General features: G+C 40.6%; 1 protein-coding gene across 3 annotated transcripts in view; it reads left to right on the forward strand.

Moving 5' to 3' along the window:
• Positions 1–16,285, forward strand: part of TRPC4AP (transient receptor potential cation channel subfamily C member 4 associated protein) — a 156,081-nt gene that overhangs the window by 85,340 nt on the left and 54,456 nt on the right. For all 3 annotated transcript variants that reach the window (XM_029610934.1, XM_029610932.1, XM_029610933.1), the window contains one exon: positions 12,718–12,860. In XM_029610934.1, the coding sequence (XP_029466794.1) occupies positions 12,718–12,860 (143 nt within the window). The remainder of the gene's footprint in view (positions 1–12,717; positions 12,861–16,285) is intronic.

Below are 16,285 nucleotides of genomic sequence, written 5' to 3' on the forward strand. Positions count from 1 at the left end.
GTGACCTTAAATTTCTCACATGGAAGACTATCTTCCTCATAGCCATTACATCAGCTAGGAGAGTGAGTGAGTTACAAGCACTTGTCACATACGAACCTTATACAAAGTTCCTACATGACAGTGGTACTCCGTACACATCCAAAATTCCTCCCCAAGGTAGTTACGGAATTCCACTTGAATCAATCCAAAGTTTTACCCACATTCTTTCCAAGGCCTCATTCTCACCAAGGAGAAAGGGCCTTACACACCTTGGACTGTAAACGTGCATTGTCCTTTTATTTAAACCGCACTTCAGCCCACACGAAATCCAATCAACTCTTTGTTTCCTATGATCCAAACAAACCGGGTAAAGCAGTGGGAAAACATACTCTATCCAACTGGCTAGCAGACTGCATACAGTTTTGCTATGAAAAAGCAGGCCTTCCTCTCCAAGGGCGAATAAAGGCACATTCAGCAAGAGCAATGTCAGCTAACGTTCAGTGCCAATCCTTGACATACGTAAAGCAGCAACATGGAGTTCTCTTCACACCTTTGCAGCTCATTACTGTCTGGACAAACAAGGATGACAAGATTCAGCCTATGGACAATCTGTCTTAAAGAACTTGTTTCCAGTTTAATCCCAACTCCTTCTACAACCAATCTGCTGTGATCTTTGGCTGACTCATTTCCACAACACATCACTGTTGCCTTCATAAAAAATGACTCAGCCTCTAGCTTGCTAATCACCCATATGTGAGGACTAGCATCCTGCTTGTCCTGGGATAAAGCAAAATTGCTTACCTTGTAATAGGTGTTATCCCAGGACAGCAGGATGTAGTCCTCACGAAACCCACCCGCCGCCCCGCGGAGTTGGTCCTCATACCTTTTATTATTATCTTATTTTTGCTAAAGCTTATTGCTACACATGAGACTGAAGTGAGACCCCTGTGGCAGGGAATATCATGGCATGCCGGGCATGCTCAGTAGCCTCAGGCTGCCAGTCAAAAGTTTCTAGAAACTTTGACAGAAGTTTTTCCCGCACTAGGGCTCTGTTACTGATGTTACCCATATGTGAGGACTACATCCTGCTGTCCTGGGATAACACCTATTACAAGGTAAGCAATTTTGCTTTCCCACCCCTTTGCATCCGCCCCCCCAATAAGTTCCTTTTACTAAGCAACCAATTGTAAGTGATGGTGCAGTCTATTTATCCCTCTAGGCTTGTATCTGAAGCGTAGGAAATCCTGTGTTCCCGGTGCAGGATCCAAATTGTCCAAGGCTATCTTGCACTATATGCTCTAAACAGCCTGTTTCGAGTCCCTTTGTAAACAAAAATATAAAGAGTTTAAAAGAAAACATAGTATCTGTGGCAGCCACATATATATCATCACCCTGTGTTCTAGGTAGTCCTTTAGTCTCGTATCGCCTCTTATAAATTTAGCAGTACCCCTTTCTCTATATTATTTCTTAGTGGTAACATCTCTTTCCAGTTTACTCCAGAAATAAACTTTATGCACTACTCAGTCGAAACAAAAATTAACACAGAACTCCTTGTGTCCCCAATATAGATGCTGCAAAGTCCTCGAGCTCTCTCGCATAAGACAAACTAATTTTATCTCTCCATCGGGTTGCTGATCAACGAGCCCAGGAGAAAGGAGGCCTTCATCTTCAAATGCAAAGAGAAAGAGGTTGAGAATCATAAAAGAGCTAAGTGCTGACTGGAGGGCCTAGTTTTTCAGTTTGCAAACGAGAGATTAATGTTGTTGCTTCAGTTACCGATTGACACCAATGTACTCCGTCTGGCAATTGTAAACAGAATCTCGCTGGATAAATCAGGTTGAATTTCAAGCCGAGTTTATACATCCTATTGCAGTATAGTGAGAATTCCCTCCAGAGCATTGAGAGTTTGGTGTAGTAATCTTGAAACACTAAAGCTGTCTTATTGTCATATGTGAGTTTTCTTCCTGTGCGGACGGCACACAAGACCTCAGTTTTTTGTACTAAATCTAGAAATTTAGCTATAATTATCCACGGTCTGTCTGTCCCTTCTCTGCGCGGTCCCAAGCGATGGGCTCATTCCAGTTGTAGTGGGCCTCTCATCTCTTCTAAATTTAGAGTTCTTACCAGCCATGATTCTAGGAATGATGCGAGACTCATTTTCGGTAATGATTCGGGTAGTCAGACAAAACATAGATTATACCTTCTTGAGCAGTTTTCTAGCTCTTAGATTTCTTTTTCCTCTTGTTTACTAATGTTCACTTTGAGGTTTGCTACTGTTGTTTCTAAGGCCGCCGCTGTATCATGATTTGCTGCCACTCTTTTGAGTGCCTCAAAGCGATTGTCAAAGGCAACCATCCTCTCATTTACCTCTGAAAGCTTTTCAATAATTTTTTGAAATTCCGGTTCTAGGGCCCCCACCACTGCTGCCTTCAGTTCTGCTATCACCACCCCTGATGGTGCTGTGGCCTCCTGCATTTGAATCACGGCCGCCATCTTGTCTCCTCCAGGCCCAGACGTGTCTTTCTTTTTCTTTGTTGCGTCGAGTAACCCAAGCCGACATGCCAGGCACAGCCTTTGCAGAAATGAAAACATCCGCTTTGAAATGTGAAGAGAGATTGCTGGGAACAGAACAGTGAGCATGAGACCCGCCCCTTTTTGACGTCATCCCGCCCAGCGTCGAGCCAGTAAAACGGCACCATTCCACCTGGCACTCCCTTTGTGCACCCCTTTGTGCAACCCTTTGTGCCACCTTTTTTTTTTTGTTGTTTTTAAACTTCTATGTTTCTTGTTTTGTTTACCTTTCTCTTTTTCTTAGTTATCCCTTGTTAACAATTTTCCTTGTTAACAATTTTCCTTGTTAACAATTTTCCTTGTTAACAATTTTCCTTGTTAACAATTTTCCTTGTTATTAATGTTTCAATGTATTTGACAAAGGTAACATTTTTCCTGCATCTTCTGTTTTAATGTAAACCGGTATGATTTGTATTTTATACAAGAATGTCGGTATATAAAAATTAAAAATAAATAAATAAATAATAGGCATCTTAAAAAGGACACTGGAGGGTGAATATTATGCCTGGGACGGGTGATGGAGGTAGATGTAGGCTGTGGGAAAGAAGGAGCAAGCAAGATCACATCCTGCTCCGTTCAAGGCATCACATGATCTCCCAATGAACATTTTAAAGGTATGGAGGGGATCGTGGGGGCAAGGGGGGCGCTAGCCCACCAGGGTAATTTTTGAGGGTTGAGGGGGAAATCCTACTTCGGATATCATTAATGGAAAGGAGTGTCTCTTTGCTTTGCCTGAGGGGGTATTTGATTTAATGGGGATGGGTTTTTGGAAGGGGCAAGGTGTTGCCACACAATTACTATTCTGTGTTTTTTGTGCTTGTCTACTTCGAAAGGCAGTCCCGAGGTGGGTAGGGAGTCTTGCAAGACCTCTGGTGGCTTGCTTTTTTTTTTTTTTTAATACTTTTGAGGGGTTTGTGTCAGATTGCATGGCCTTTTAAAGCAATGGCAGCCCATGCATAGGGGGCTGCCATTACGCGTTTAGGAGATCCCAGCTGTGTTCTTCTGCAATGCAGATTTTTCCATAATACTTTTTGTCTTGGGCAGTCCTGCAGTATTTTGACCCTTCTGCAATTAAAAAAAACCAAAACACAGCTTAGTAAATCTAGGCCTTAGATTGTAAGCCCTCTGAGGATAGGGAAGTACCTACAATATCTAATTGTAAAATCCACTTTGAAGTGTCACAAAAGAAGGAATATAAATACAAATTGTTCCAGTGATTATTCATCAGCTGAATTCTAAGCAAGGAACAACAAATGAAGTGATCCAACTTTTCAAAAGGCCATATGTATGTTCTATGACTGTCCTGGTTCTTATGTGCCCTCATTATAGCAGATTTTTGCCACCATATGTGGAGCTGATAGGGGCATGAGCAGCTATGCCTTGAAGCCATAACCAACATCCCCTGCAAAAAATTAGAAATAGAACAATCCATTAACTTGCTGCATCAAGACACCAAAATAAATCGTGCTATTGACCTGTTTATACCCACTCCACAGGTCAGCCAACAGTTTCAGTACCCACCCCAGAAGAGCATACATGTATTCATTCCAGACAAATAATATTTGATCGTATAGCAGAATAGTACATGCTTTTAGCACCATGCATCAAAGCGTGCACTATTCCACTTTCGGTACCCACTCCAGAGAGTTTATATTTGATGTTCATGTGCATACAAGTTGTATATTCAGGAAGTGGAAATGCTTCCTGTTATGGTATGCCATTTCTCTGGGGAGTGAGAGCAACATGGATACAATCAATTGCACCCATTACATTCAGCATGCCAGTTATAGCAAAGAGAGTGTGATTCATCTCCTGCTACTCTGCAAACTGCTGTGGGTATTTGATGTCTGTCCTTGACCCGTTTCATCATGGTCCTCAGTACTTGACTGAAATAACTTGAAAACTTTGACTGGTTTATACCAGCCACTACAGCCACTGTATTCTGAAATGAGCCAGTAGCAAGAAAATGCAGGGTACCAAGAAGATTGACCAAGCCTGAAATGGCATGTCCATAATCAGTTAGAGGATCAATATCTAGATTTCTTCACAGAGAGAATTGCGCTTGAGCTCAGTTTATATGTCCGTACCACATCTGTCTGCGGCAACCCAGCAGTGTTGTCCTTAGGTGAAATATCTGCTGCCTGTGTTTTCTTCTGTGAACAGCTTGAACCAGGACAACCTGCTCCCCTCAGACTCTCCTTTCCTTTCTTCTTCAGCAATAAGTCTTTCTTTCTCTGTCTTCCCTCTCTCTTCTTTGCTTTAAAGCTTATCGCACTCTAATTCTTTGGCTCACCCATAAAATGTACCAAAGCATTAAAAAAAAAAAAAAGTAAGCTGTTTTGCCACAGAAAAGTTCAGAGAAGCACCTACACACAACACCACAATGACCACCAGAAATGTGAGTTAACTTTTACTCCTGCTCTGATCCAGGCGTTACATTTTCCACATTAAAATACGAGCGCTAAATTGTCTCCCTGCTAATATGGCTTTGTTTACATACAATTTGCATGCACCTGTTCTAAGCATACTATGGACTTTATAGTGAAGGATTTTTTAGCACTAAAACCCATATTACATGCCCAAGTAAAGTTAGTGCCAAAAAACCATGTAAAAACCCACAGTAAACTCGTATTTTATTACATTGACTCCTAAGTTTTCTAACCTTGACCAAATCTAACCTCTGCAGGCTACCACTTTTAGAGTCGCTAAATCTAGAAACATAGAACATGACAGAAGATAAAGACCATGCGGTCCATCTAATCTGCTTCCACATCTTCTCAGCTTTATAATCCCTTTTTCTTTCAGAAATGTTTTCTTGAATTCGGATACTGTCTATCTCCACAATCTCCATGGGGAGGTTGTTCATGTATCAACCACCCTTTTGATAAAGAAATATTTCCTTAGGTTACCCCTACTGGGGTAACTATGAAGTTCCAAGGGATTCAGGAACAGTGTAAGGAAATATGTTTTTCACAGAGAGGGTGGTGGATACTTAAAGCAACACAGATAACATGATGAAAACAAAGACAGTAACAAACTGAAAGCATGGGATAAACACAGAGGTCCACATTCAGCTGCTGTGTATCTCTGCTAGTTAGCTGTGTCAATATACCCGGATATCCTAAAGTTAGCCAGATAAGTTTTAAATGGCAAACTTTAGGACAGATGCATGGGCTGACCAGAGAGAACTGGATAAGTTATCTGGCTGACTCTGAATATCAGAATTAATCGAATAGCTTATCTAGCTAGCTCAGCTCCTCCCCAAAACTTCTCTGGACCATTCCTAGTACACCCCTGACTCATCCGGCCAAATTTTAGCCAGATAAATAGTTATCTGGCTAGAATTTAGCAGGATAAGTGGCCAAACTTTCATTTAGCTGGATAACTTCTTAGTTGGCTAAAAGCGTTTGAATATGAACCTCACAATATCCCTAGGTGCAAAAGAATGATAATGAAGCATTGGGGCAACCTGCATGGAGCAGCAGTTTTTGCTCAAAACAGCAGAGATCTGACAATTGTGTTTCTGAGTGTTGGCTTCCAAGTATAAATTTGTCTACTAGGAGTAGATGTGCATACAATCGCTACTGGACATACTGGATGAACCATTTAGGTCTTTATCTACCATCATTTACTATGTTACTGTATTGCCCACTTTCATCCTCATCCCATGACCCCTCTTTCTAGAGCCTCCTTTCCTTCAAAAGGCCTATCTCCTGTGCATGTATTCCTTTATTTAAAAATCTTATGTTCCACAACCCAAGCCACACAGCCATTCTGGCAGAGTACATAGTATACATTCATAATCGCCCCCCCCCCCCCCCCCCCCCCAACACACACATACACACACACAAAACATTAAATATCTAAAACCAATATACAAACATAACAGCATAAATAAAAATGCATTCAATAAAACAGTTTAAAGTCTTCATTAAAATATAAAGCTTTATGTTTTCTAAAACACTTGGATGTATTTAAAGGTTTCTGTTATATCTCCTCTTTATCATATCCTCTCTGATATCTCTCCTTCATGCTAAAGAGCTCAAACCTGTTTAACCTTTGTTTGTAATTGGGCCATTCCAACCCCACAAACATTTTTGTTGCCCTTCTTTGAACGTTCTTGTTTTGCTATATATATATATATTATAGGTGCAGTAACTCAGGGTGTTACCTCTCTATAAATTGATGCAGAGGCTTTATTACAGTCCCAAGTTTTGTTTTCTATTCTTTTCTGAATAATTCCTAACATCGGGCCTAATTTTCTAAGGCTTTTCTTCCATTCTGTGTCTGTGAAGAAAATGCTTAGTAAATGAGGCCCATTATTTGCTCTTTTGTCCACAACTGCACACTGAGCTAAAGATTTAAATGTGTTGTCCACAGCGATCCCAAAGTCTTTCCTAAGTGGTAACGCCTAATATAGAACCCAACATTCAGGCTGATACAGTAAAAAATGCAGGAGAGCTGGCGCTCTGTGTTAAGTGCCCGCTCTCCCGACACGCGCCCAGGCACCATTCCTGGGTGTGCAATTCTCTATTTAAATGAGGTGTCGCACTAATAAGGAGGTGCTAGGGACAATAGTGCGTCCCTAGTACCTCCTTATTAATGAAGAGGTGGCTGTCAGCGGGTCCCGACAACCGATGATCTATTTTACCGGCGTCTGTTTCTGAACCCGCTGACAGCCACGGGTTAGGAAAACGGATGCCGGTAAAATTGAACATCCTTTTTTCTAACCCGCTGACCAGTGGACAGATTTTTTAACATTTAAAAAAAAAATTTTTTTAATTTTTTTTTTTTTTTTAATTTTTGGTTCCTCCTGCTTAATATTGTTAGGATATTAAGTCGGAGGGTGTACAGAAAAGCAGTATTTTCTGGGTTGCTCATAATTTAACGCCTGCCCTTGGGCAGGCATTAATTTCTGAGAGTAAAATATGCGGCTTGGCCATCTTCACATTTGATCACCTTGCTCATTGCTCCTTTTTATAGATCATTAATAAATGTTATTCACTGGTTCCAATACAGATCCCTGGGATATTCCACTATTTTCCCCCCCCCCCCCTATTTATTAACCAGTTATCAGTGCATAATAGGACATTGCTTCCTAGCACATGACACTAATTTTCTGAGGGGTGTTTCATGTGGGACTATATCAAATGCATTTTGAAAATCCAGATACACTATATCCACGTATTTTATTTAAACCTTCAAATAATTCTAATTAATTGGAAAACCATGACTTCCCTTTTCTATAATCATGTTGGCTTTTTCCCTTTGGCCATACTTATTCATATGCCCAATAATTCTGTTCTTAACTATAGTTGCTACTAATTTGCCTAAGGCTGATATCAGGCTTACTGGTCTACAGTCTTGTGGATCACCCCTGGAGTACTTTTTGAAATTCGTGTTATATTGGCTGTCCTGCAGTCTTTAGGTACAATGGCAAATTTTAATGATAGGTTACAGATTAACAGAAGAAGATCTACAGTCTCATGTTTGGGTTCTTTTTTAGAGCTCTGGGATGAATACCATTATGTCCTGGTGATTTGTTGCCATTTAACATGTCAGTTTGCTCTAATCTTCCAGTTTACCAGTGATTTGCTCCAGTTCTCTGTATCTCATCACCTCCAAGTAATAGTTTGTGTGGGTTTCACCATGACACACTCTTCAGTAAAGACTGAAGCAAATAATTCATTTAACTTTTCTATAATGGCTTTGTCTTCTCTGAGCACCTCTTTTACCCCCTAGTCATTTAGTAGTTCCTCTCTCTCAGGCTTCTTATTTTTGATGTACTTGAAAAAATTTTTATTTGTGTTTTGCCTCTGTGGCAAGCTCAAATTATTTTTTGGACTGCTGTATTATGTTTTATATCTACTTTTCCAGTGCCTATGCTTTTCCCTATTTCTCATTTGTACTTACTTTCCACTGCAATCATCTCAGATGACCAAGAGGTTGCCAAGTGATCAAGTGGCAGGAAAAGTTTAAGGAAGAGGTTATCATGAACAGAAAAAAGAAAATAACGTGCTTGTGTAGGCATTAGTGAGACTCCACCTCAAGTATTTTGTTCAGCTCTGAACACCATGCCCTTATAAAGACATTGATAGAATGTCAGGGAGAGGTTATCAAATGTTGCAGAGCCTGTAAACAGAGTTTAAAAACTTACCCTGTCTGCATAGGGCAAAATAATGTGGATGCTATCTTTTAGTATGTTTTGTATTTGTGCTATATTTTATGTGATTATGTTATGGAATTGAGTGTAAACTGCTTTGATTATTGTACTGAAAAGCTGTATATTACCTAAATCCACTATCAAGTACAGAAAACCATGCGCCATGGACATCCTCAGCTCCAGCCTCTCTAAGGAACTAACTGAACTCGATCTTTCCAACGCTGACTCTGCCATTACCTCTTGGCTAAACATCACTCGCTCCGTGGCTGACAAAATTTGCCCCATAGCATCTAAAGAGATAAACCCATCCAGGCACAACAAAAAACCCTGGTTCTCTCTAGAATTGAAAAAGCTCAAACAAGACCTACAACATAAAGAACAACGCTGGCGTAAGGACCCCTCCCCTACTTCCCAGGCCATCTATAAAACTGCCATGAACCTTTACAGGATCACCATTCTTCACTCTAAGAGGGAGTTTTACGCCAAAAAAATCCATAGCTTTATGTACGACCCGAAAACGCTATTCTCATATGTCGCAAGCCTCACCACCCCAGTTCCTTCAATCATCCCAGAAGAAGAAGCCCAAATCAAATCTACGGAACTGGCCTTATTCTTTGATAACAAGATCAAAAACTTACTCGCAAATATGACCTGCTACCATGATCACATCAAACATCCAGCCTCCAACTAATCTAAACACGGCCCCATCCTCATACAAATCGACTCTGGAATCATTCGAACTCACAACTTCACTAGAGATCGAATCTCTAATTAAGAAAATGAAACCTTCGTCACATCCAACAGACAAGTTACCCACTAAATTCCTACTTACTATTCCAAACACCATAGCCAAACCTCTGGCTGACATTATAAATTGCTCCCTTACCCAAGGATCTGTCCCGGACGCATTAAAAACAGCTTCTCTAAAACCACTAATAAAAAAACCTAACTTGGACCCAGCCATCCCGGTAAACTTCCGCCCCATTGCCAACTTACCATTTACTGCCAAACTAATGGAAAAACTGGTCAATAACAGACTCATAGATTACCTTGAATCCCATAACATTCTTTACCCTTCATAATTCAGTTTCCGGAAACGACTAAACACGGAATCACTCTTACTCTCGTTAACAGACAAAATCCTGATGGGGCTTGACAAAGGCCAATCGTACCTTCTGGCTCTCCTCGACTTATCAGCAGCGTTCAATACCGTAAATCATTCAACCCTCATCAAACGGCTAACTGAAATCTGTATCACAGGATCTGCACTCTTATGGCTCAAATCCTTCCTCAACAACCGGCACTACAAAGTCAGAATAAATGATAAAGAATCCCACCCCGTCCAATCCAATCATGGAGTACCGCAGGATTCCTCTTTATCCCCCACACTATTTAATATCTACCTGCTACCTCTATGCCAACTACTAGAAAGCCTCAACCTTACACACTTCATCTACGCCGACGACGTACAGATCTTAATCCCCATCACAGAACCCCTCTCCAGCACCCTAAACTTCTGGAACAGCTGCCTTCACTCCATCAACCACCTACTATCTAGTATCAACCTGGTACTTAACACTTCCAAAACCAAACTCCTCATCATCACTCCTAATGAAAACAACCCCCTCGTCGGCAACCCAATCTTACCATCAACATCTCAAGTAAGAGACCTCGGGGCGATTCTGGACACTAGAATGAACTTCAAAAAATTCATTCACAACACCACTAAGGAATGCTTCTATAAGCTGCATGTTCTAAAGCAACTAAGACCTCTCCTACACTTTCAAGATTATCGTTCTGTCCTCCAAGCCATACTATTTTCAAAATTGCACTACTGCAACACGCTACTGCTCGGCCTCCCCGCCTCCACAACTAAACCTCTACAGATGCTGCAAAATGCAGCAGCCAGGATCCTCACAAATTCCCGACGCAAAGACCACATCACACCAATACTAAAAAACCTACATTGGCTCCCCATCCATTATAGAATTCAGTACAAGTCACTGACCATCATCCATAAATCCATCTATCATAATACCTCACTCCAACTAACAATCCCACTCGAACCCCATTCTTCTAACAGGCCGATTAGAGCTGCACACAAAGGAACTCTCCAGGCACCCCCGCATAAATCAGTCATGCACAAGTCTATACAAAAACGAGCAATGTCCTCCGCGGGACCACAACTATGGAACACACTTCCCGCAGATCTTCGACAGGAACAAGGCTTGCTCTCCTTTAGAAGGAAACTGAAAACCTGGCTATTCTCCCAAGCCTACCCCTGATTGAAAAGAACTGTTTATGCTTGAACCACTTAGTTAACCATCTATGCTAATCAATGGTGTATTATCTCGTTATACTCTTAGGAGAACTCTGTTTAACCTAATTCTTCCTCTTTCAATTGTCCTGTTTTGTAATCCCTGTTTATTGTAACTTTCTCTCTTCTGGTTATTGGTTTCCCTTGGTTATAATGTAAACCGGTACGATAAGACATTGTCTTGAGCATCGGTATAGTAAAAGAATCTAAATAAATAAATAATAAATAAATAAAACAATTTAAAGTAAACTAAACTTCCAAGATGATAGTTTTAAATGATCTCCTTGCCGCATGTAGATTTGTAAATCTTGCAACTGTTTCTTTAGCTTTTTTTCCTAACTTTATCATTTTTTTCAAAGTCTCCCTTTTTGAAGTTGAATGTTTCAGTAGTTTTTCTTAATATTTTCCCTTTGGTCATTATATCAGATTTGATTGTGTTAAGATCAGTATTGCCAAGCAGCCCCACCACAACACTTACTCGAGGTGCTGCAGTTCACGGAGAAATAAGTCAGAAGTACTTCCCTCCTCCCTCCCCCATCGGTGTGCGCTCTAATTTTTGCTTTTTGTATTAAAAAAGTAAAGGACAGGGAGCTCCCCCTCTTGTACAGGGGAGAATCGGTTCTTAACTGCTGTTTCGGAATCTCTCCTCACAGTGAGAGTTATGGGGGCAGCATCATATTCTGGTGAAGGATCTGAACATTCCATGGGCAATTTTGGATGCGACTTTGTATGTTTTTTAGCTGATGTATTTGGGATTCTCACATCTACCTGGTCTGGTTGGTATTGTCTAGCATGTTGTTTCTCAACAGATGGTCTATAGAGCATCCTTCAGAAAGCCCTCTCCCACCTTATCACAGAACAAAGCAATAGTGGTTGGCACAGAGATCATCCGCAGTGATTCATGTCAGTTCCTCTCTATGTTCCTAGCCAAGAGTGGCAAGCTTGCAGGAGTGAAGGCTTCTGCAGGTCAGGAAAAGAACTCTTGAGCAGATAGTAACTTGTGCGGGCTGAGCGATAGATCAGGTGAAGGAAGATGAGAGAGACTGGGGTGACTAGGACTGGCTACCTGGAGGGGGGGGGGGGTGATAGAAGGAAGGAGGTAGATAACTAGCTTGTGGGGAGGCTTATTAGGTGGGGGTAGGGGTTTTTTTTGTTTAAGAGCATCATTAATATTTTATATACCATTCAATGTAAATAAAAAGTAAACCTTTTCAATATCACGAGCACACACACACTTTTCAATCTCTGAGATCCCCCCTTTCTCCCAGTCGGGTCAGGAAGGAAGCCAGCTGATCTCTGGAATCCAAAAGGTTAAAAAATGCTAGTCTAGTACATCTACCTGGTGGTTTGGGGTTTCTCATATTTATTTATATGATTGTGTCTTAGATGCCTGCTTGATGCATTTGACATTTTCATTTGCTACACTTTTTAATTGCTAACATTTAAAATTGCAAAATTTATTATCCAAGTGTGTGTGGGGTTGGTTGGGTTTTTTTTTTTTTTTTTTTGTTTTGTTTTTTTTTTTACATTTGTTTGTTTGCTACACTATTGATTCTGGACTGTTTGTCTTGAACACTTTATAGTCTCACATGCCACCTGCCTTTCAAGTTCAGTTGGTAATCCAGGGTGACATGGTGTTCCTAATTTGATCTGTCTTGTAGCTGACTTGCCTGCTTTGCTTCTTTAGAGTCTTCAGATGAGAGTGGACTAGCGAACACCTCGAGCCGGACCCAGCTGCCTCAGTCCATGAAGATCATGCATGAGATCATGTACAAAGTGGAGGTTCTGTATGTGCTCTGTGTGCTGCTGATGGGGAGACAGAGGAACCAGGTGAGAAAAGACTACAGTCTAGAGAGTAGCTAATCACAGTTCGAGGTTCCCACAGCGTGAGGCTCTATTAGACAATAGTGTAGTCCATTTCTCTATGCCTTCCTGTTTTTGTTAATGTAAACAAAATAATTGTTAAGCATAGTATATATATAAAGAAGGATTTAACCCTTGTTAAATGTAACTGTACCTTCGGACACCACAGTTCTAGTTTTTGTATATAATGCACTCCTGTTCGATGTAAACCAGCAAGATATGTTTTTCATGATTGCCGGTATATAAAAACTCTAAATAAATAAATAAATAAAAAATAAATAAATTTGTTATCCCAAAATGTTTCGGTACATATCTGGCTCTTTCTCAAGGTTTCCAAACATTAATCTAGTGCCCAGTATTTATACATAAACTGACTTACAATATTAGGCCAACACCATGCTGATATCCTCACTAATGGATGTAACTTCTGTATTAGACTATGATTCAAATGCATTTTTAGGCATTGCATCACCTATTGCCAACTCTTTGATGATAACACACAAGGTGAATACAGAACATTCTCTACAACATAACTAGGCATGCGGTTAACATCTGCAACCTGGCCTGTTCCCTTCTCCATCAAGATCAAAAAGACCTGCAACGAACTGTCCCCAAATTAAATGCAACAACCAAACAAGGCACAGTATCTATCTAATTGATATAGGCGATCAAGAGAAAATCAATAAGAATGATTTTAATTATAAGGTAGGGTGTCAGCAAGCTGGGAGTGAGTGTAATACGTCCCTTGGTTATGGAGGTTACCTGAACTATTCGATCATCCACCCATGGCCCATGTAAGGTGACATACATATCAAAGTCTCAATATTTTTTTTTAAGCATAGGTTTTTAAAAATATAGTTAAAGCCTAAAGGCGCAAATAAGAGAAGAACACAATGACATAAGAGAACGAAACCCAGACGTCAACTGGCGTTTTAGAACTCCTGCATCAGGGAGACTTATCTTAGAGAGGAAGTCATCTGGAACGATCGCTCCAAGTGGATCAGCTATCTCCATTAATTTGAAAAGGCATATTGACACAGCCACAGACGTTCTTTTACAAGGATCCATCCAAGGAAGTGACATCATCTGGCAGTCCTAAACAAAGCAACTTTATTAGCACGTAGCATTCTGGCAGAAACACACAAAGGCTTCAAAATTAAGCAATCATATCCTATTACAAAAACACAGAAAAGTCCAAATCCTTGTTCAAGCCAAGTTGTGTAACAGTTTGTAAACGATAAATTCATCGTTGTTCCATCTGTAAAAGGCAATTAGAGAAATCTCCCCCACGTCTGTTTAGATATGGCACATCTGTTACACAGAACTGCAGGTTGTCAAAAGCATGCCCATATTTTAAGCAGTGTGGCACAGCCATTCTTCAAACAGCTCCGATGTTCTGTCATACATGAACAAACAGCATGATTAGTCTTCCCAATTTATTTATTTATTTATTTATTTTGCACTTTTATACCGATTTTCCAATAACAGAGCTACTGATCAATTCGGTTTACGTTCTGAACAGAACAATGACAAGTTAATGTCTTACAATGAACAGGTAAAAGTAACTTGGATACAGCTATATCGGGTAATAACATAACATAACGTAAATGCTACAGAGCCTAATGTAGGCTAAAACAAAGAAGCAAGGTATCAATCTGGGAATGGATTTAAGTCTGTTAAGGATTCAAAGAAGGCCTGAGAGTTCTGGATATGATCTATATAGTTCTCTGGGGGGTTACTAAAGAAGGGTCCTTGGCATGAATAGTTCGGCAGGCTGTTGCTTATGAGAACGCTTGATTGAATAACCAAGTCTTAAGTCTTTTTTTAAATATAGTGGGGCATTGCACTAATCTGAGGTCTGACGGGAGAGTGTTCCAGAGTTTGGGGCCGGCTGTAGAGAAGGCTCTTTTACTTAATGATGATCTTATCGGTGGAATCTGAAGGTTGTTTTTGTAGGCTTGTCTCACTGGCCTGGTAGAGGTGTGTAGTTTGAGAGGGATTTTGAGCTCGAGTGGGGCAAAGTTATGTAGTGCCTTGTGGATTGATGAAAGCACTTTGAAGTGTATTCTGAATTTAACGGGAAGCCAGTGTAGGTCTTTTAAGATAGGAGAGATGTGTTCTCTTTTGTTAGTCTTGGTTAGGATCCTTGCAGCCGCATTTTGCAACATCTGAAGTGGTTTTATGGCGTTAGCAGGGAGGCCCAATAGAAGTGCATTGCAGTAATCTATTTTTGTGAGAATGATGGCTTGTAGAACTAATCGGAAGTCTTGAAAGTGGAGGAGTGGTCTCAGTCTTTTTAAGACTTGTAATTTGAAGAATCCATCCTTTACGATGTTCTTGATGAGAGATCTGTAATTCATTTGGTTATCTAGTATTACTCCTAGATTTCTGACTTGTGGTGAGAGAGTTGGTTGTGAGGACAGGTTGTTAATTGATTGTGTGTAGGTTCCGTCTTGGGAGATGAGGAGGTATTCTGTTTTGTTCTGATTAAGGATCAAATTGAGGCTAGAGAGCAAGTTGTTGATGGCATGTTGGCATGAGTTCCAGAAGTCCAGGGTTTTTTTGGAGAGATTCGGTAATTGGAATCAGAATCTGAACATCGTCTGCGTATAAATAGTATATGAGATTTAGATTGAGGAGGAGCTGGCAGAGTGGGAGGAGGTATATATTGAATAAGATTGGAGAGAGTGAGGATCCTTGTGGGACTCCCAAGTTGCAGTTGACTGGTTGAGATTCATCCTTGTTGACTTTGACCTTATACTGTCTGTTCTGTAAAAATGATATAAACCAGTTTAGTGCCACATCTCTAATTCCAATGTCTGACAGACGATCTATTAAAGTGTTATGGTTTACCGTGTCAAACGCTGCGGTTAGGTCTAGGAGGATGAGAAGACAGGGCTGTCTTTTTTCCAGAGTCAGTAAGATGGAGTCCGTTAATGAGATTAGGAGGGTTTCCGTGCTTCGAGATTTGCGGAAGCCGTACTGCGACGGGGAGAGGATGTTGTTATCGTTTAGGTATTCTGTTAATTGTTTATTTACAACTCGTTCCAAAATTTTTGCGATGAAGGGTAGATTAGCTATTGGGCGAAAATTGGCCAGGTTATCTGGAGTCAGATTAGGTTTTTTTAGGAGTGGTTTTATGATTGCCATTTTGAGAGGGTCAGGTACTAACCCTTGAGCTAATGTGCAGTTGATGATTTGTGCAATGGGTTTGGAGATGATTTTAGCACAAGTGATGAGTAGATTGGTTGGGATGGTATCCTGAGGATGTGAAGAAGGTTTGAGCTTTTTTATGATGTTTTCGATCTCTAGAGATGAAGTCGGTTCGAATTCCCCAAATCTTGCCTTTTGTGAAGGAGAGGCAACTGGTGGTGTAACTGTCGTAGGGTTTT

The sequence above is a fragment of the Rhinatrema bivittatum genome, chromosome 8, assembly GCF_901001135.1.
Source record: "Rhinatrema bivittatum chromosome 8, aRhiBiv1.1, whole genome shotgun sequence".
NCBI classification, from domain to species: Eukaryota; Metazoa; Chordata; class Amphibia; order Gymnophiona; family Rhinatrematidae; genus Rhinatrema; species Rhinatrema bivittatum.